This window comes from Rhinopithecus bieti, unplaced genomic scaffold (genome assembly GCF_001698545.2).
Source record: "Rhinopithecus bieti isolate Rb0 unplaced genomic scaffold, ASM169854v2 scaffold_14232, whole genome shotgun sequence".
NCBI classification, from domain to species: domain Eukaryota; kingdom Metazoa; phylum Chordata; class Mammalia; order Primates; family Cercopithecidae; genus Rhinopithecus; species Rhinopithecus bieti.
Genome location: NW_016807906.1, coordinates 1,249,864 through 1,269,786, shown reverse-complemented (window position 1 = coordinate 1,269,786; position 19,923 = coordinate 1,249,864). Strand labels below are relative to the sequence as shown.

The window sequence follows — 19,923 nt, the reverse complement described above, 5'->3', positions numbered from 1 at the left end:
AAGCAGAGCCTAAAAAGAAGAGGGATATGCCTGGAAAATATCTTACCTTCTGTTCCTTTTTTCTGTCCTCCTCCACTTTGGAAGTTCACTCTCCACATTTCTGGATTTCTGCCAGGGCTTGAAGCTTATTTCTCTTACCCCTCCCTTCCCATGCCCTCGCTGCTGCAGTGGGTTCCTGTAGATCTGAAGACCCATCTGCCTCTTAGCTCCCCAGCTCATGGTGGCCTAGGGCTTCCAAAGAGGTGAGAGGAAAGGAGAGCTGTTCTAAGTGTCTGAAGTCATATTCCAAGATTCCATGTTCACTAAGCCCTCAGGGGTTCTTAGTGAATAACTCTCTCCTTCTTGCCAAAGATAACTCTCTTCTGTCCTAACTTCTGATTAATTCTGCTGACCTCTTTCACACCACTCCACCCCGAACTCACAAACATACACACACACCTGTGCACACACACATGCATGCATGCACGCACCCATGTGCACCCACACGTACACATACTCCTGTCTGCCCTCCCTGGCACTGAGATGATTTTGACAGGAGCAATAACTGGCTCCCTGGGACCACAGCAACCATCTCATCACTCAAGAAGCTAAGCCCTCCTCTACTGTGGGTCAGCAGTTCTCTTATACAATAAGTGGAGATGTTTTCCTGTAGATTATTCATTCTCAATTCAAACTTGTTTATTTTGCTACTATCTTATCAGATGCAGCCCATTATTTGGCATCTCCTACTTGGCTGTAAAATAATCCTGTCATTTATTCAAATAGCATATAAAACTTTGAAATTATTTTAGCTTTCCTTCTTAACCTCCCTTATGCATCTTGCCAAAATTACCTTCCAAAAATTATCATAAATCCAGCCACTTCTACAATCTCTATCATTACCCTTTGAACTCTGTACAGCACTAAGCTCCATGAAGTTACCTCCTAACTCATCTCCCTGATCCCCCTCTTGCTGCTTTTCTGTCTATTCTCCACAGATCACCAGAATCATTCTTTAAATGTAAATAAAAACTTCACACTCCTGTCCCAACCCTTCTAGTGGAGTTCCGCCACCCTTACAATAAAATTGAACGTAAATTCTTACAAGATTCCATGGCTTCCCTTCCACTTCATCCCTTGTTCATTTCCCTCCAGCCATACTGAGCTTTTTGCTCTTTGGAAAGCATCCACACATCCTCTTGGTTCAGCACTTTTAGACATACTGTTCCTTTTGCTAGGAAGGCTCCCCTCACTATCTTTCACTCTATGGAGGAAGAATGCTTTGCATGCTTTGTTCCCTCTCTCACTCAAGTCTCTGCTCTGGTCACCTCTTCAAAGAGGCCTTCACTCACCCCACCCCACTCCACCTAAAATATCACTATCTGCCCTGTTGTTTTCATCCTCCTACCTTAGTGTGTATTCCATTTCTCCCTTCTAGCATATGAGCTCCATGAAGGTAGAAGCTGTTGTCTCTTCATTGCTGAGAACAGGATCTAGGGTCCAGTGCCAGGAAGGCCTCCTGGTCCAGGAGGGCATTCACTGCCTCCATGTGCCCTCTGAGAAGTAGCATTTTCTCTGCAGAGCATGCAGATGAGGTTATCTGCACTTGGGAACCAAGGAACAAACCCAAGCAAACTCTGTCCAGGGTCCTGAAAGCAAGAGCATGTCTCCAGCCTCAGTGGTGAAGAGCATATCTTCCGCCACCTGTGGACAAATGTTCACATTCTATGGGCCCGGATGGACATTTGCAGAGAGCAGCCCCCAAGCCTCCTTCCCACTCCACCTGTGCTGAGAACCTATGGCCCTGACCAATGGTAGAGGCTACTATGTAGGAAGTGCCTGTACTTAAGGGGCAAGGGTTTGGTGTTGTGAAAAGAATACCCAATTTCATGCACCAATGCCCAGGTTTTGTGTGATGATAACTTCTTCAAGTGTAGGGGTAGAAAAAGGTGATCACTAATATTATATTACATTCAAAAGAAGGAAGAGAAATTAGCCTTAAACGTAGGGCTTTCACAAGTAGTACCAATCTATCCACCAGCCCTGCAAGGAAGGTAGACTCAGAGAGATTCAGTAACTCATCCAAAGTCACACAGCCTAAGTCCAATATTCCTCACCATACACTCTGAACTTAGCTACTGTTCTACCACGAGAGTCCGTTGATTTTGGGTGGGGCCAATCATTTGATGCTTTTTAAAGCTCCTAGATGATTTTCTAGTACAGCCAGAATAGAGAAACATTCCACTACAGGCTGAAACCAAAAAGAAAGCTTGCTAATGTCACTTGGAAAGAATAATTTCCCTCCACATACCACCCCAACATACATATACAGAAGCCACCTCATATGGGTGTTTCCCCTCTCCTCTCTCAACAAAGGACAGTGCTGTTGATCTGTCCTGAGATTTTAGCCTACATAAGTTTCTGAAACCATATTCAAGGTGGCGGGGGGGGGGGGGGGCAGCAGGAGCTAGCCACTTTCATATTTAGCTTGTCTCCCTGGAAAACCATAAGCTGTTACAAGGATTAAGATGATATTTATCATTATTGTTGCTACAATTTGAAAGTGGAAGAGGTCGCTGTTTGTACTGACATGGCTTCCTCCAGAGGGAATGCCAGAATTCTCAGGCAGTTCATTTAGTTTCCAAAACGATTAGTATTCCACAGGTATCTGCTGTCCTGATTCCTGACTTCACGTTTCAGCCTTTCACAACATGTGGCTAGCACCACCAAGTTCTGGCTGCTCTGCTGAGGAGCAGGGCCACCATTTATCAGCCTCAGAAATCTGAGCTGCAAGCGTGGAACCATCTCACCACTCAAGCTGGTGCTCATGCTCCCGCAGGGTGGTATAGGAGAGGCAGTGTGCTGTGAAGGCCAAGGGCCAGGCTATGGGCTGGCCCAGGGCTTGTGCTTCTTCTCCACCAGCTCCCAGCCATGAAACCACAAACACTCTGCCTCCCCTTCTGAGTCTTGGTGCCCTCATCCATAATACGTTTACAATACCTCACAGGCTTGTTGTTGTGAGGTTCAAACTAAATCCTTTATAAAATGTCCCTGAAACATTGTAGGCATGCAATAAATGTTGGCTATCTCCTCTTTAGTAGAAATCCAATTTCATGTGCACTCAGAACATTCTGTGAGAAAGTAAAATTGCTCTCTTTAACCTCAACTTTAAAACCTAGGGATGTATTTTCAAGTTTCTCCATTACCTAATGATGACTATTATATTTTTTACTCAATTTTGAAATGTATAAGTCATGTTCACATAGATCTTATCTCACTCTGACCTAAAATGCTCCCATAAAATTGACAGAACAAGTTTAATCATTTTTATTTTGTAGAATCAGGAACTGAAGTTCATAGAGATTAACATGCACTTTCTACAAGGACACGCCCACTATGGGAACCCAGGTTTCTTGCAGCAAATCTAGTGTTCCTCTCAAAGGCCATCTAGGTTTCACCTTGGCTGTTGCTATCTAGCCAACCCCTGACCCCACTGCCCCATGTCCAAAGTATCTTGTACTTTTTCTTTCATGGTACTTATTGTACTATATTGCAGGGCTTCTCAAGCCTGACTGTCCAACAGAATTGTGTGAGACCTTTTGTAAAATATAATGGCTTTAGGGCCTCACGTGATTTAGGTCCCACCTCCTTAATCAGACATCTATTTTTTTTTTCAGAAGTTCTCCAGGTGACTCTGATGCACAGAATCATGCTTACTAGAACATAAACTCTATAATGGCAGAGATCAAATCTATTTTGTTCATCATTAGGATTCTGAATCCTTGAACAATATAATAATATATTATGGTCAATAACATTTATTGAGCATTTACTCTATGCCAGACACTGTGATAAGTAATGTATGTGCGTTTGTTTCTGTTAATGCTGCCAATCATCCTATGAAGAAGGAGTTATTGTCACCCTATTTAAAGAGTGGGTAACTGAGGCTTGGAGAGGAGCTTGGGAAACATTTAGTAAATACATCAATGACTATTAGCAGTACAATTCACGCTTCCTGCCTGCTTCCATGATAATAAATGGAATTCTCAAGAAAGTGATTGTAAAATATGTAATAAAAGACTCTGGTGGAGTCAGCTTTCAGGCACACATTAGTCATTGTCTCTAGAAAGTAGAGTGGTAAATCAGGGCCTTGGGAGAGCTTGGGGGCAGCCAGCATGGCCCCAAGACACTATTTCCAAGTCCCACAAATAGCACATTTTAGTGGCTAGACCAATAGAAAATAGACTGAGTTCCTCCTAGATCATTTAATGTTATTGTTCAATTTAAATACTTTTGGCTTCAAGTAGCAGAACTGATGTGGCTGAAACAGATGGGGACTCATTTTTCTCATATAAGAAATCCTGAAATAGGTGGTCCTGATGCTGGCTTAGCCATTTAACAGCATCATTAAGTCCACCAAATACCCAAAAGCCTCTCAGCTTTCTACTCTGCCACCTTCTCATTGTCGGCCATGTTTCTGTTCACTGTCTCACGATGGCCACAGCAGCTTCAAGCATTCCTTCACTCCACCTGCAAACACCTGAAAGCAGAAAGGGAAGGGCAAACTCATGCATGTACCTCTCTCCTTTTTCAAAGGGGAAAAATGTCTCCCAGAAGTCACCTAGCAGACTTCCTCTTCCTCCTAGTAGTTGGTCACGTAGTCACAGTTAGCCCAAAAGCAGTCCAGGGAAGCAAGCGATGGGCATGGTGGCATGGCGTTGTCTTCTCTCCCATGAGAGGTAGGACTTGTCAGGAAGACAGAGGAGAGAGAAAAATGGTTGCTTCTTAGGCAATGTATTGTCTCAGCCTCAAATAAATTTTATTTAAAGTACTGCTAAATAAATTAGATTCGCCTTTAGAATATATTCAAAATCTGTTTGGTCCTATGATACAAATCCAATGTTGTTGAAGAAAGGGGCGTGTCAGCTCCAGAGATCTCTAGACGACTGCATTATGGACAGTTAAAGACTTTAGCAACAACAGGCATGTGATGATGGCTAATGCTCTCCTCTCCTGTTTTCAGGTCAACAGCGACCTCATTTACATTACAGCTAAGAAAGATGGCACTCATGTGGTGGAAAATGTGGATGCCACCCACATTGGGAAATTAATTGTGACCAAACAAATTGGAGGAGATGGCATGATGGATATTACTGATACTTACAAATTCCAAGAAGGTAATTTACTACCACTGAATGAAGATTTATTTGCCCAAGTCCACTTAGTACTTATTCATTGTCACTCAGAGATGAGTTCCAGAGAGCGCACTGGCATTTGCAGCATTTGGTAGCAACAGCAGAAGTATAAACTTTCATGCGTGAAAGACACATCACATATGTAATTTTTCATTGTAGTTTGCTAGCTTGCTTTGGGCAAGATTCTCATTCACATGGCTTGTGAAATGATTTGATTTAAAGTCATATCTATTTTAACAGAATATAGAATATGTTCTTGCTCATAAGAACCTTAATTTTAAATAATCCTATTAGAAAACACTATGTAACTAACATAATTTTAGTTCAATAATAGAAATTAAAATAACAACTTCACATTTGTTTAGTACTTTACCAGTTATTTTCACATACATTGTTCCATTACATTATCATGGAATACTACAAAGTAGATAATACAATATTAATAGGACAATATAATCTCTCTAACTCAGGACAATTAGGCCGAATGCCAGTTTCAATTATAAAATAATGTCATGGTGGATTTTTGTTGACTTTTATTGCATAGAATGTTTCAAATGGCACTACTGAGTTTAATTCTATCTCAATCAATGCTTAGTGTCCACTCTATGCCTGTAATTGGTTTGGTGCTGGAGATCCCAGCAGTGAGCAGGACCCAGTTCCTGTCCTGGTCTGAGTGATAGGATTATTGTGCAGAGGGGTCTTTGGAAACAAAAGGTAGGGACCTTTAGTCCAACTGTTTCAGAGAAAGAAAGACTTGAGAAGCGAAGTCGTGGACCTCAGTTAAAGAAAGCTAAACAGATCAAAGTTACGAGGCGTGAAGCAGCCCTGTATGTTTAGGGTCCTGCAGGCTCAGAATGCCCAGTGACTGGAGACAAAGCTGCCCGAGGCCAGCAGTGGCCAGGAACCAGAGGACCGTGGGTGTCTTCATGGCGAACATGCAATATATTTTGCAAATGATTCACTGCCAGAGGTTCTCAGGAGTATTTACTTTAGTGAATGGTTAAAAATGACAAGTAGTTACATATACCTAAATATTCATTGGAATCCATGAAGTGTTAAGGAGTGCAGAATTTGTTTTAAATATTTTAGACAGTTGTCCTGCTCTTATTTACAAAAGTAATTTGCACTATAAAGAAGAAGCTTGCTGAATTGAGAACACTTGTGCATAGTCTCAGAAAGTCAGAATTTTTGTTATCTGAACTAGTGAATTTTCACTGTATTTTTGAAATGCTTCATTTTCCTTTTCTGTTGGTTATCATCCATTGCATAACACAGATACAAAAGGTTTTTTTTTTTTTTTTTTTTTGCTCTCTCGCTCTCTCCTCTTTTGTTGTGTTTTTTTTTGTCATTTGTATTTTTCCTTAAAGGAAAATTTAAAACAATATAAGTGTAAATAAAACAAAACAAACAAGAAATGCCCTCTTACTATAGTTATAAGCAAAAAAATGTTTGGAAAAACAAAAAAGAAAGTTCATAGAAAAGTTAGCTGCAACATCCACTCATTCATACATTCATCCACACGACAGCTGGCTCTTACCACCTGCCATCTTCCAGCGCTGTGTAGAGCTGGACACATGCACAGCCCTGCCTTCCCATGCAGCTGGGGAGAAAAGCAGAAGGCAGCCCTCACTGTGCTGGGTGAGAATTGCTCTGGCACAGGGTGGACAGGTGCTGCCGGGTGCAGAGAAGGGCTCCCAGCCAAGAATTGGCAGTCAGGGAAGGCCTCGTGGAGGAAGTTAGTGATGAGCTCACTAAGCCCAAAGGACATACAAGAATTGGCAGATGAAGCTGGGGAAAGAGGTCCCCAGGAAAAGGCAGTAAGGCAGGGATTGGGGTGAGAACTGTCCTATTTGGAATAAGTCCTGACCCGATAGAGTAGTGAACAAAAGTTGCACCTACAGGCAGCTGGGGGCAGCAGGAAGCGAGCTGTCCACATGACGGATGTCTCGTGGAAACCATGGAGCTGAGCACAGCTGCCATTAGCTGTCAGCATGGAGGTGACAGTGAAGGCCAACTCAGGAATGGGACAGAATCAGATGCCATGAGAGGAAAGACCAAAACCCAGTCCACGAAACAGGAGTCAGGGGCTTGGCTGGGGGTGGATGCCAAATTAAAACAAAATGTGTCCGCACTGCATGAGGAAGACATCTGAGGTCCAGGCCTCTGGAGTTTAGCAAGAAGGCAAGGCTGAGGGAGAGGGACAGTGTGGAGGTCTGGTCCAACTGGAAGAATCCCTAAATCCACACAGATGGTTGTAAGAGACAACCCATCCTGCTTCTGGGCTGGAGTTTGACCCCAAGTGGATAGTTCCTTAATCAAGGGTGGCATATACATTTCAAGCTGGAACTTTGGAAATGACCAAGTAGAGTGTTGTTTTGAGAAGAATACGAAGACTGCATCTGAGTATGGTGGGATAGAGGGATTGATAGCCGCCACTGGCCACTGGCATGCAGTGAGGACTCGTCATATCCGTGGCCCGGTGCTTCCCACCCTGATTCTCACCATTGAATCTCTTATAATTTCTCTGATCCATAAATGCTGAGTGTAGACACCAAAATATGGAAATGAGTAGAATCACAGGAAACAAAGGTATTACTACATTTAGGAATTAACTATTTTAATGAATTAAATCATGGAAAGATCATTTTCACTTCAACTTACTAAAGCTTATTATTAATTTTATAACTTTTTTCGAGATATACAATTAAGAAATGATAAGACTTTGAAAACCAGAATTCTGAAGACTTCTCCAGTGGCAATATCTTCTTTGATAACAATGTGTTGATCCCATTCCCTCTTTACTCCCAGGGTCACTGGTATTTCCACCTCTCCTTCTCTATTGTCTCCTTCCAATCAGCATTTAAGCAGGCTCAAATGTCTGCTGTGTTTTAAACAAAATTACAAAAATCTTTTTCACCACTGTCTCTTCCTCCTCGCCTCCTTGCCGTCCTGGAGCGCTGCCTGGACTTGCATCCTGCTGTGTTCCTTCTCCACTCCTTCCGCACACACTCTGTCCTGATTTCTGTTACCAGCACATCCTTGAAGTTGTTCTCAAGGTTGCCAAGACCACCCAATTGTCAGACTTCAGCTTACTTGACCTTCCTACACTTCCTGGTGCTGTTGTTCACTCCCTTTCCTTACAATTCTGTCTTCTCTTTGTTTCTACAATGTTACTTTCTCCTGGTTCCACTCCCTCCCACCTGACCCTCTTTTCCCATCTCTTTTTGACTATAAGCTTTCCCCTTTCTTCAGCCCCTTCCAATGCCACTTCATTCTAGGCTTCTATCCTTGAACTCCATTCCCACCCACCTGAAGTTCTTCCCACATAGCTGGTGTTAATGTTCACGTATATACTGATCACCCCATGTCTGTGTCTCCACCTGGACTTTACCTAAATGTCCCACAGAAACCTGACTTGGAACTTCCCAAATGACACCTCTCACTCCCTCCCTCACCTCAGATCTGTTTCTCCCACTGCCCCTACTCTGGTGAAGAGAACCACCATCCACTCAAATTTAGCTACTTAAGAATGAGTCAAGCAACAAATCCTTGAAATGTCCCCTCTGAAATCGTTCTCAAATGCATCCCCTCCCCTCCAGCATCGTAGCCTGAAAATTAAACATTATCTGGTGTGTACAACTCTTAATATAGTGCCTGACACATAATAAGTGTCCAATAAAAGTTTCCCCTATTACTAGTAATTCTATTATTCCTGCCATACTACTCCTATTCATTTGGCCTATGATTAGTTTTCTCCTGGAAAAATACTTGCTCTAGCTTCCCAATTCCACCTTACTTCCTCAGGCCCTCCTTTCCTCAGTCTAGCCCTTGCCTTGCTGCCAAAGTAATATCTGAAATATAAACCTGGGCCTCTGCAGCTGGAAACCATTCTCAGCAAACTATCGCAAGAACAGAAAAACAAACACCGCAACACCGCATGTTCTCACTCATAGGTGGGACATAGGTGGGAACTGAACAATGAGATCACTTGGACACAGGAAGGGGGACATCACACACCCAGCGGTTGTGGGGTGGGGGGACGGGGGAGAGATAGCCTCAGGAGAAATACCTAATGTAGATGATGAGTTAATGGGTGCAGCACACCAACATGGCACATGTATACATAGGTAGCAAACCTGCACGTTGTGCACATGTACTCTAGAACTTAAAGTATAATGAAAAAATTTTTAAAACCTCTATAAACGCATAAAAACAAAACAAAACAAACAAACAAAAAAACCTGAGCCTCTTCCAGCACTGCTTAAAACCCCCACCCCCTCTCTCCCTGTGGCCTCCAGGGCATCCAGTCCTAACTCACAGAGCCTCTTGCTAAGTGGCTTTTTGGCACCTGGTGACTGCACCTCCTGAGCATGCCCCCACAGGTATTATATGCAGAGGCCAGGGACCTGCTAGCAGTTCCTCCAACAAGCCAAGCCCCCCCTGCCTCCTAGGCCTTGCCAGGGCTCCAAGAACTCTGAGAAGCCTCCCACGCCCCTTCCCGTCCCCATGCACTGCAGGCCAACCTTCATCCCAGCATCTGTGGTGAACACATCTGTGCTGGGATTGCTCTTCACTTGTTCCTTCTGCACCAGTAAGGGAAAGGCTGTGTCTCTCCTCTGTGCCTAGTGCCCAGCACGGTGTTTGGAACATTATGGAGTTTCCAACAGCGTGAGATGATTTGAATGAATGGTTACTGGGGAGGCACTTTCACAGCTGGGCTTAGTTGAACATAAAATGTCCTAAACTGGACCATTATGAAGAGGAAAATTTTGTCTCTGGCTGAAAGCAAAGTGCTTCTCCAAACCTCAATCCTTCAGATCCTCTGTGCCAGGCTGGGTTTCAGGGCCTGGGGATGCAGAGGTGGAGAAGCCATATCATGTCTCTGTTCTCATGGAGCTTGCATTCCAGCAGGGAAGATAACGTCACATAGTAACTAGTACTGTGACAAGGAAGAGGAAATAAAGCCAGGTATGTGTTAGGGAGAGCCGAGAGGACTAGAATTTGGGGACACATTACACAAGGTAAGACGGGGAGGACAGGGGAGGTGACAGTGGAGCTAAAGCCAGAACAATGAGAAGAAGCTTCATCCAACGTAAAAGGGCTCTTTTATTACATCCTAGTTAATGGAAAGATATTTTTGACTTTGCACCCAGAGGCTGTAGAAGAATCTCAGAAAATAAAATCTGGCTTTGGATAAATCTTTCATAGCACTAAAATGTTGCCTGTGGCCCTGAATTATGTAAGATGCCAGAGCATAGAGCATAACTGTAGAGAAACAGGAATTACTCTGCCAGGCTCTGGGAAAGCCTGCAGTTGTTTTCTCCACTCTGGGCCTGCGCTTCCTGGAACAGCCCCAGCCTGCCTCTGCCTGGCGGTCTCTGCTCACAGAGGCTGCTGCTTCCCCAGAAGGAAGCTCCAGGTTCCTCCACCCATGGCAGGTCGTGAAGTTGCTAATAGCTGGCCTCAAGGCTTCTTCTCCCATTCCCCTCACCTCGGCCAGCTCAGCTCCTCTCTGATATGTTCCTGCTGCTCGAATTTGCCTCCTGCATTTTGCCTCAATGCATATTTGGCCCCCATCCAAAGTGATCATCATTAATGCTCTCTTCTCATGGATCTATTGGCCAGATGATTTCTGCTAAAACATTTCACTGCACTTCCCTTGTCCTCACCCCTCCTTCCCTTTTTCTTATCTCCCTCTGAGTGCTCTAGCCGATGCTTGTCCTAGACTAACAGTTCCTGGCACATTCTTGCAGTCTTGACAATCAGGGAAATCGTTAATACACACACACACACACACACACAAATACACATTCACATTTGTATGCAATGCCTTCTGGCATTTTCTCTGTCTTTGCAGAGTAGCTTCCATGTATTATATATCTACTACCTCTAATTCACCTAATAAACCTAGGATGTAGACATGCTTATTTTACAAACAAGGAAAGTGATGGTAATAATAGTGTCTGTCTTGTAGAGTTGTTATGAGGATCAAATGACACAAGGCACAATAAGCACTTATCCCGGTGCTTGGCACACAGCTAGCCCTCAGTGAGGGTTGTGGTGATTCATTGACCTCTCAGTCACCATTGCATTTCATTATGAACTAGATAAAGTAGAAGAGAGTACCTTTAAACTAGCATAATTATAAAAGGTAGGATTCTTATTTTAAAGTGATTTTTTTCACTAGCCATTCTAAAGCCTAGTTTTTACAAGCCAAGGAATTTGCCTTCATCTTCTCATCTCTATCTTTAGGGATGCACAAACACTAACCCAAAGGTATTTAGGATGGAAAAGAGGATAATGACCCATCCCTCACATCTGCATGAGCCCTGTCCCCAAGGCAAAGCCTTTTGTCCAAGGCTCTGTAAGGACCATCGTCCCAGCTTCTCAGTGTCTGAGGCACAAGCTCCCTCTGCGACCTGACTTGTATCTGTATTTTTTGCCTCCTCACTTAGACAAAGCTATGTTTTTCTTCTTCCAGAGCTTACTATCCTCCTCTTCCTCCCTTCATCTCCATCACAACCACTTTGGAAACCCTGCACAAAACATTTTCGTAAAAGCAGCACATACACCTCAAACTGCATTAGAACTTAGGTGCACCACCATATGTCAATAGATGTCCCTCGAAAAACTGACCTCAGTGTCAGATGAGTTTGGGAAACCTTGTGTAAAGAAAAGCAAAGAGGTGTCCTTGCTGCTGGGCTTCACTTAGAACCTCTAATCTGCTAATGAAGGTGGAGAACATCTCCAGGAGGCGCTGGACAACTAGTGCCCCTCCAAGGGATCTGACCAAAGCACCTTGGGCAGGGTCGCCTTTTTAGTGTCTTGCCAGAGCCCAGCATCCTTGGGGACTGGGGGATGCAAGTTTTGGTAAACAGTGATTTCTGCCTTCTGCCACAGCATGGGCGTTGGGGACAATGGCAACTGAGTAAGATAGGGAAGAACAGGGCAGGAGCCCTCAAGGATCAGCTCAGCAAAGAGCAAGTGGGACAGGCCCAAGTGGAAGGAGAGATGAGGAAGACAGGTCTTATTGGGAGAGGGGATTCACAAATCCGAGGGAAAAGTTACATTGCAGGAGGTGGAATGGCAAGAGGCAATTATTCCCAATTGTTAGAGGTCCCCAAATTCTAGCCACATGGCTGGGACTAAGGAAGGCAAGCAAACTGACACCACAGTTTAAGAAGAGATACACATTGCCAATTTTACCTCCCACCCCCTGAAATAGTGGCCCCAGAGAAACCCCTTTCTGGATAGATCCCAACACTGTCACCTCTTAACTCGCAGTCTAGGCTGGTCACTGACTCTGGGAATCTGACATTGCAGAATTTATAACATAGGAATAATAATGGCACCTGCCTCCCGGGAGGTCTGAAGCTGGTTTTATAGAAGCACCCCAACAAGGGCAGCACACAGTGCATCCATTAATGTGACTTTCTCTGTGGTGGATTGTATTTTTCCCTGTCATTATCTCTGGATCTCCCCCAGGTCAAGAAGAAGAGAGATTGGCCCTAGAAACTGCCCTGATGTACGGAGCTAAAAAGCCCCTCAACACAGAGGGTGTCATGAAATCGAGGTCCAAAGTTGACATGGACTTTGAAGTGGAAAATGCCGTGCTGGGAAAAGACCTCAAGCTCACCATCACCTTCCGGAACAACAGCCACAACCATTACACCATCACAGCTTATCTCTCAGCCAACATCACCTTCTACACCGGGGTCTCGAAGGCAGAATTCAAGAAGGAGACGTTCGACGTGACGCTGGAGCCCTTGTCCTGTAAGCTAACAATGGTGTGGTTCTCTTTGAGACTTGCTGTCTGGCCCCTGTCTTGCTAGGTGTTAATGCCCATTATAGCTTCATATCAAAGTTAAAGTTCCCCCAATATCTCAGAAGTGTGAGCCTCACAGGGAGAACTCACTTATTCTGCAAAAACCTCCACTTTTTTTTTTTTTTTTTTTTTTTTTTTTTTTTTTTTTTTTTTTTGAGATGGAATCTCGCTCTGACACACAGGCTGGAGTGCAATGGTGTGGTCTCGGCTCACTGCAACCTTCACCTCCCGGGTTCAAGTAATTCTCCTGTCTCAGCCTCCCAAGTAACTGGGATTACAGGCACCTGCCACTATGCCTGGCAATTTTTTGTATTTTTGGTAGAGACGGGGTTTCACTATGTTGGCCAGGCTGATCTCAAACTCCTGACCTCAGGTGATCCGCCCACCTCGGCCTGCCAAAGTGCTGGGATTACAGGCATCAGCCACCACACTCGACCCAAAAGCCTCCACTTTCATCTTCACATCTCATGCACAGAAGTGAGCATTGAAATTTTCAAAGCCTAGAGTCCCTGAGTCGTGAGAATTAAATGTAACTTCTTGCCATTCAAAGTGTGGTGCATGAGCCAGCTGCATCAGCATCTGGCTTTTTTTTTTTTTTTAATCCTGAATCTCATGTCCCACCCCACACCTCTGAATCAAAAACTATGTTTTGACAAGATCCCAAGGGGACTGGAGTGTACAGGAGAGTTTGTGGAGCATGGATCTAAATGATCCATCTCAGAAACAGGCCCTCTGCTGATGCCTCTCTCCCAAGTTAGTGAAGTCTTTTGGGGGCCGTCCAGAATGAATGGTGTGCTTTGCTTTCCCATTCAAAAGGCAGGAAGATCTACACGCTGCACACAGGCCGCTTCTTAAAAATGCTGTCGCCTCTAATCCCAGCACTTTGGGAGGCCAAGGTTGGCAGATCATCTGAGGTCAGGAGTTCGAGACCAGCCTGGCCAACATGGTGAAACCCCATCTCTGCTAAAACAAAAATTAGCCAGGCACGGTGGCAGGCACCTGTAGTCTCAGCTACTCAGGAGACTGAGGCAGGAGAATTGCTTGAACCCAGGAGGCCAAGGTTGCAGTGAGCCAAGATCGTGCCACTGCACTCCAGCCTGGGTGACAGACCAAGACTCTGTATCAAAAAGAAAAAAAGGAGGCTAGAGACAAATAAATGTCATCTAGGAGGGGCCTATGAAGGGGTTTTCTGCCTCTGCCATCTCTTGTGGGGCCTCTTTCTCGTCCTTGCATACACATCCTTCCAAGCATTTTCTTCACTATAAAAACAGAATATTTTAAGAAGATCAGGGTCCACATGCTGCAGCTTACCTTGGGGATTACAATCTCAAAAAAATCATATTTCCTAGGAAGTTCATATTTGGTGGACACAATAGTTGACCACACGATGGACAACACGAGTCAATTGGAAGAAACTGGTCTCCAGGCAGAGCATGAGTTAGAGCAGGTTGCAAAGGACCTTGACACTTTGGGGCACCAAGTTCTGTTGGCCTGATGTGTGGCACTGAAAAGAAAAGTGTACAAATAACAATTTTGACAAAGCAAAAGCAAGCAAAACTAATACACTCCCCTGGGATGGCCAAGCCACAAGTCTCAATTGCTCTCAAGCTCTCTGGATTTTGTGGCTGTCACAGATCATGGTACCCTTGCTGAGGTTTCAGAAAATATTCCCAGAAAAATGAGAAACTGTTTTTAAAAATCCTGATTCCAAGGAACTTACTCAAATTTGAAGGAAGCAAATCTCCCTAGCTTCAGTAATAGAACTAACAATTAAGAAATCACTATAGTGGGGCCAGGCGCGGTGGCTCATGCCTGTAATCCCAGCACTTTGGGAGCCTGAGGCGGGGGGATCACCTGAGGTCAGGAGCTCCAGACCAGCCTGGCCTGCGTGGTGAAACCTCATCTCTACTAAAAATACAAAAAATTATCCAGGCGTTGTGGCAGGTGCCTGTAATCCCAGCTACTTGGGAGGCTAAGACAGGAGAATCATCTGAACTCAGGAGGTAGAGGTACTAAGATCGTGCCACTGCACTCCAGCCTGGGGACAGAGCGACGACTTCATCCTCAAAAAAAAAAAAAAAAAAAAAATCACTAATAGTGTTTTTTTTTGTTGTTGCTTGTTTTTTTTTTTTTTTTTTTTTTTTTTTTTGAAACTGAAAGATTTGGCACTTTTCTTATTCCTAGGGTAGTAAAGGTAATTTTCATGGAAAAGAATAGTCAGTGTAAAGGACTGAAGAGGACAACAGTCATGGGGATTGTTTAAAATAGGCAGCCACATTTGATTTCAGAGAGTTTTGCAAATAGAGAATTCTGGATGTAAGCGATGACTGTGTAACCTACCAGCTGTGTTTCCTGACCAAGTTACTTAAGCACTCTGAGCTCTCTCCCCTCATCTGCAAAGGGGAACAATAGCATGCACACCACAGAGCTCTTGATTCATTCCCCAAACCTTTATTTAGTGCTTGCAAGTCCGGGTTCTGTTTTATGCTGGAGACACAGCAATGCCTATTCTTACTGAATTTGTGATCTCATGGGGAACCAAACAAACAAGTGAATCTATAGTATAGTTATATGGGTAATAGAAATATAAAGCAGGTTAAGGAAAACAGGGAGTACTTGTGGAGGTGGTCAGAAAAAAAAAAACCTCTCTAATAGGGTGACATTTAACAGAGACCTGACTGAAGGTCAGAAGAAGAAACCATATGTGCAAAGGCCCTGGGGCCAGAGCATGTCTGATGTGTTCAATGAGCAGGAAGGAGCCAGAATCAGGAACAAAGGTGGCAAGGAGGCAGTGCTGGATGCAGACCATATAAAGAATTGTAGGCCTTTATAAGGTCTTTGGTTTTTATTTTCAGTGAGCTGAGGGCCTTTAGAGAGTTTTGAGCAGAAATGTGGCATAATCTAACTTAGGTTTTGAAAAGACCACTGGCTTCTGTGTTGAAAAGACCACTGGCTTCTGTGTTGAAAAGAGACTAAAGAGGAAGTAGGGCTGAAGGTTAGAGACTGGTAGGATGTTTCTGCAGTCACTCCACTGAGAGGTGCTGATACTAGTGATGGAAGCAGTGAGAACTAGTCCCATCCGGGCATGTGCTGAAGGTGGAGCCCGCCTGATTGGCTGATGGACTGGATATGTGGTGTTAGAGAAGGAGGGTGTGGAGGAAACCAGATGAGTGATAAATGTGAAACGTTTGGCACATGGTAGACTCTCAGTAAATGGTAACTTCCAACATGTTTACATTTGGGGAAACTGAAGCTGGAAAGATGAGTCGATGTGTTCAAGCCCCTAAACAGCAATGAGAGGCAAAGCAGATAATAGAGTAGACAAATAATAGCAGTGACAGTGAGCCAGTTCAGTGTAAACTTGGCCCCAAGTGAGCCAGTTCCCTTCCTTGTGCCCCCATTACCTGGAGTCTAGCACAGATCCTTAGACAAAGAACCAAATGTCAGCCCTTTTCCCACCTCACAAGTGTCCTGTCTCGTAATCTCCTTCCCCTTCCCTCTCTAATCCAATTAAAGAACGAGCTTGTATGGGTGAGCAGAATGATATCATTCTCTCAGTTACTGACCTAGGGACAGCTGACCAAACCTCCACCCGAGTCCATGGGAACACATCTCCCACTCACTTGGCCAGCCCCAGCTTGTCCTGAATAACTTGAAGGGAACTGGGGACTCTTTGTTCCTTTGCCCTGCAGGCAGGTGGCATTAACTCTGAGCAATAAATTGTGTACTGAAATATAAATTAAATTGCAGTATATTGCAAAAAGCCACATAACTTTAGGCCTTGATCAAGCATTCTTAGATGCCCCTGTTGCAAAGAAAGTTTTCCAAGTAGAATGGGAGGCATACTTTCCAGATTGATGATTAAAGGGAATGCGTGTGCTAGAATCAGCTTGGGAGATCTGAATAACTTAAACCTCTCCGTACCTTCAAAGGTGCTATCATTTCCACTTGGCTATATTTAGTTTTCTTTGCTTTTTGGAAAAGAGATGAGGCAGCTCCAGTCTGTGTCTCCCTTGGCTTTCCCCAGACACCGTAAATGATATTGGCAGCATCCCAGCCCCACCGCTCATAGCGCGAAAACCTATTCCTCCTTCTCTTGCCACGTTTAATCAACTTTATCTAGAACAATTTCTTGTGCAGTGGCAAAACACAGCACTTACATAACATACTATTTCAGAAGCACTGTTCTCTTGGGCTCTGAAGCACAGCCTGGTTTCTTTAGTGCTATGACTTAGGGAGTTTTCTACCTCAGAGAAGAGAGGGTCCTGATACCGAGATTATAAAGATAGCAAGAGCCTCTGTAAAGAAGTCATATCCCACTAGCCAAAAGAAACCCAGTGGTCAAACACAGTCCTCTAGAAATAGCCAGAGGAAGTCATTTTATTATTGTTATTACTGGAGGCAGCTAGAGGCAAAATGCAGGTTCTTCGAGGCCTTCCACCTTGCCATTTCATCCATTCTATCTAGAGACACGACAAACTGGCTATTTATGCTCATCTGAGGCTGTAACCAATAGAAGGCCAGAACCTCACTTATCTAGACTATTAATCACAAGGCGAGCCAAGGAGGAAGCAGGGTCCAGGCTTAGGTCCAAAGACAGCAATAAGAGCCGGTCATTCCAAAAGGCAGGACCTGGAGGCCAAGGTCAAGGCAAGGTCATAGCTTTAAAGAGCTAAATAGAACAGCTCTGCTCCAGAAATCAAGCCAACAAAGCTAGCTCTTTAGTGCTTGCCTAAAATAGACCAATACATTCTGATAATCCACCTGCTGTATGCAGGGTTGCTTGGTTTCAGCACCATTGACATTATGGGCTGGATACTTTGTTGTGGTACTATCCTGTGCATTGTAGATGTTTAGCAGCATTTTTGGCCGCTATCCACCAGATTCCAGTAGTAACTCACCCTCCACCCCAGTTGCGACAATCAAAAAGGTCTCCAGACATTGCCAAATGTCCCCTGGGGGTAACATTGCCCGCTATTGACAACTGCTAGTCTACAATGACCAACCTTTCTAGTTTTGCAGGGATTGATGGGGTTCCCAGGATGCAGGCCTTTCAATTTAAAATCCAGGTAGTCCTCAGTCCACCCTAACTCTGGCCCTAACTTGCCCCTTCTGCTGTTAGAACCTCCCGTCTCTCAGAGCATCTCACACTTGAATAGGCATTGTCTGGGGTCTTATTCAAATGCAGATCCTGACTTCAGTGGTGCAGTAAGCAGTCAGAGAACCTGCATCTGTAACAAGCTCCCAGGTGGAGGAACAGCAAAGACCTAGACTGGAAAGCCATCTCTTCCACTGGAACCCAGGCTGTCGGCAGGGCTGATTCTACAACGATGACCCTGGTTGTTGGAGGGACCCTTCTCAACCCTGGCTGCACATCAGAGTCAGCTGCAGAGCTTTTAAAAATACAGGTGTCTGGGTCCTCCAAGGCTCTGATTTAATTGGCCTGGAATGAGATCCAGTTTGGTAGGTCTTTAAGGTCCCCAGGTGATTGTGATATAGAGCCAAGACTGAGGACTCTTCAATCTGAAGTCTTGGAAGCAGGCACAGCACTTACACATCTGGAAAGCGACTTCCAAATAGAAGTGTTGCCCAAGGCAGAGGCCTTCCCAGCCTCTTGGTCTTCAAGGTCCAGAGCCAGTTGCTGCAGATCCAGCACAGGTGTGAGAGTTCCTCTACAGATGATGGGCATGGCTCAATGTACCCACACCTTCGAGCCAGTGGGGAGTGAGGGGCCCTGCTCTCTGCTCTGGTGCATGCCCATCCACAGGCACTCCATGCTCCTGCAAACTGCTGTTCAGTACAGCAGACTAAAATGTATTACCCTCTGCACTGGAATTGTTGGCCATGAAGCTGTTTCCTTCAATAACTTCCACAGAAAGGAGAAGTCTTTGGCAAAAGCCAGAAATTGAGAATGAAAGCAGTAAAGACATTCAGTTCTGTGGAGGTTCATAGAGTCTGTTCCCTGTGGCTGGGGATGGAGGAATGAGCCACCCATTCACCTGCAGGGTCTGCCAGCTGTCGGCACATGCAGGCATCTGGCTCCGACCGGGTAGCAGCGAGTACACACCTGGGCTCAGCCTACAGAGAAACTGCCCATTGCTCACTAGAATCCTGGACAGTGGGAAATGGGAGTTAGAGAGAGAAAGTGAGCCAGAGCCACAAGATAGAACTCACCATCCTCAGCCCAGATGGTAATTGGAGGGGAGCCAGGACCACTCCCCATTCTCCAAATGTCATTCTCATTGGCTTGTCCCCAGGACCTAGAAATCTGACATCAGTGACTGGTTTCCACTGAGAGAACAATCGTTTGGCACAGAGGTCTTCTAAATCACAAACAGAGGTTTGGAGATCGTTGAATGCCTTTGGTAGACACTGGTTTCAACAGCTTCCTTCTCTTAAATAGAAAAATCATGAGATCAGATTGGAGAGAAAATGTGGAGTGCTACAATGTTTATGTAGTTGACAGTTTTGTCTGAGTGTGGCCCATGGCCTAGGTGAGACACTTCTTATTCGACAAGGGGATCACGTGTGGAATGGGGGCCTTGGACTTCTGCACCCCACGTGGTCCATTTTGGGATGATCCCAGCCCAAATCAAAGCCACCGTTAAAACCCCTTGATCCTTCCTTGCCACAAAAATCACATCTTTTCCATGGCATTTCTTTTACAACAGCAAAAGAACTGTTTGGAAGGTTTGACACATTTTCTCCAGTAAGACTTCAGTGAATATTAAATTTCCAGCACATTCTTTACCTAAGAAGCAGGACAGCTGATCCCCAATTGACTCTTCGTTCCACTTGCCCCTTACCTTTGCTGTGTTCCTGGTGGCTTCCAGGCTAATGTGGGAAGGATGGGGAAACTTGGGGAAAAGTAAAGTAGACGCTGTCTCAAGTCTTGATGCCAGGCCCGTGTGTGTTTTCTCCTGC

At 44.7% G+C, this 19,923-nt stretch overlaps 1 protein-coding gene and 1 long non-coding RNA gene across 2 annotated transcripts in view; one reads left to right on the top strand and one right to left on the bottom strand.

Moving 5' to 3' along the window:
* Nucleotides 1–19,923, top strand: part of F13A1 (coagulation factor XIII A chain) — a 160,983-nt gene that overhangs the window by 117,535 nt on the left and 23,525 nt on the right. The window contains exons 11-12 of the mRNA XM_017884150.1: nucleotides 5,003–5,156; nucleotides 12,660–12,947. Of these exons, the coding sequence (XP_017739639.1) occupies nucleotides 5,003–5,156; nucleotides 12,660–12,947 (442 nt within the window). The remainder of the gene's footprint in view (nucleotides 1–5,002; nucleotides 5,157–12,659; nucleotides 12,948–19,923) is intronic.
* On the bottom strand, nucleotides 115–19,920 carry LOC108537037 (uncharacterized). Its single transcript, XR_001887695.1, has 6 exons — nucleotides 19,806–19,920; nucleotides 19,174–19,393; nucleotides 14,311–14,503; nucleotides 4,558–4,724; nucleotides 1,388–1,683; nucleotides 115–231 (listed from the first exon to the last, which is right to left on the bottom strand). It is a non-coding gene; the product is annotated as an uncharacterized LOC108537037 (long non-coding RNA).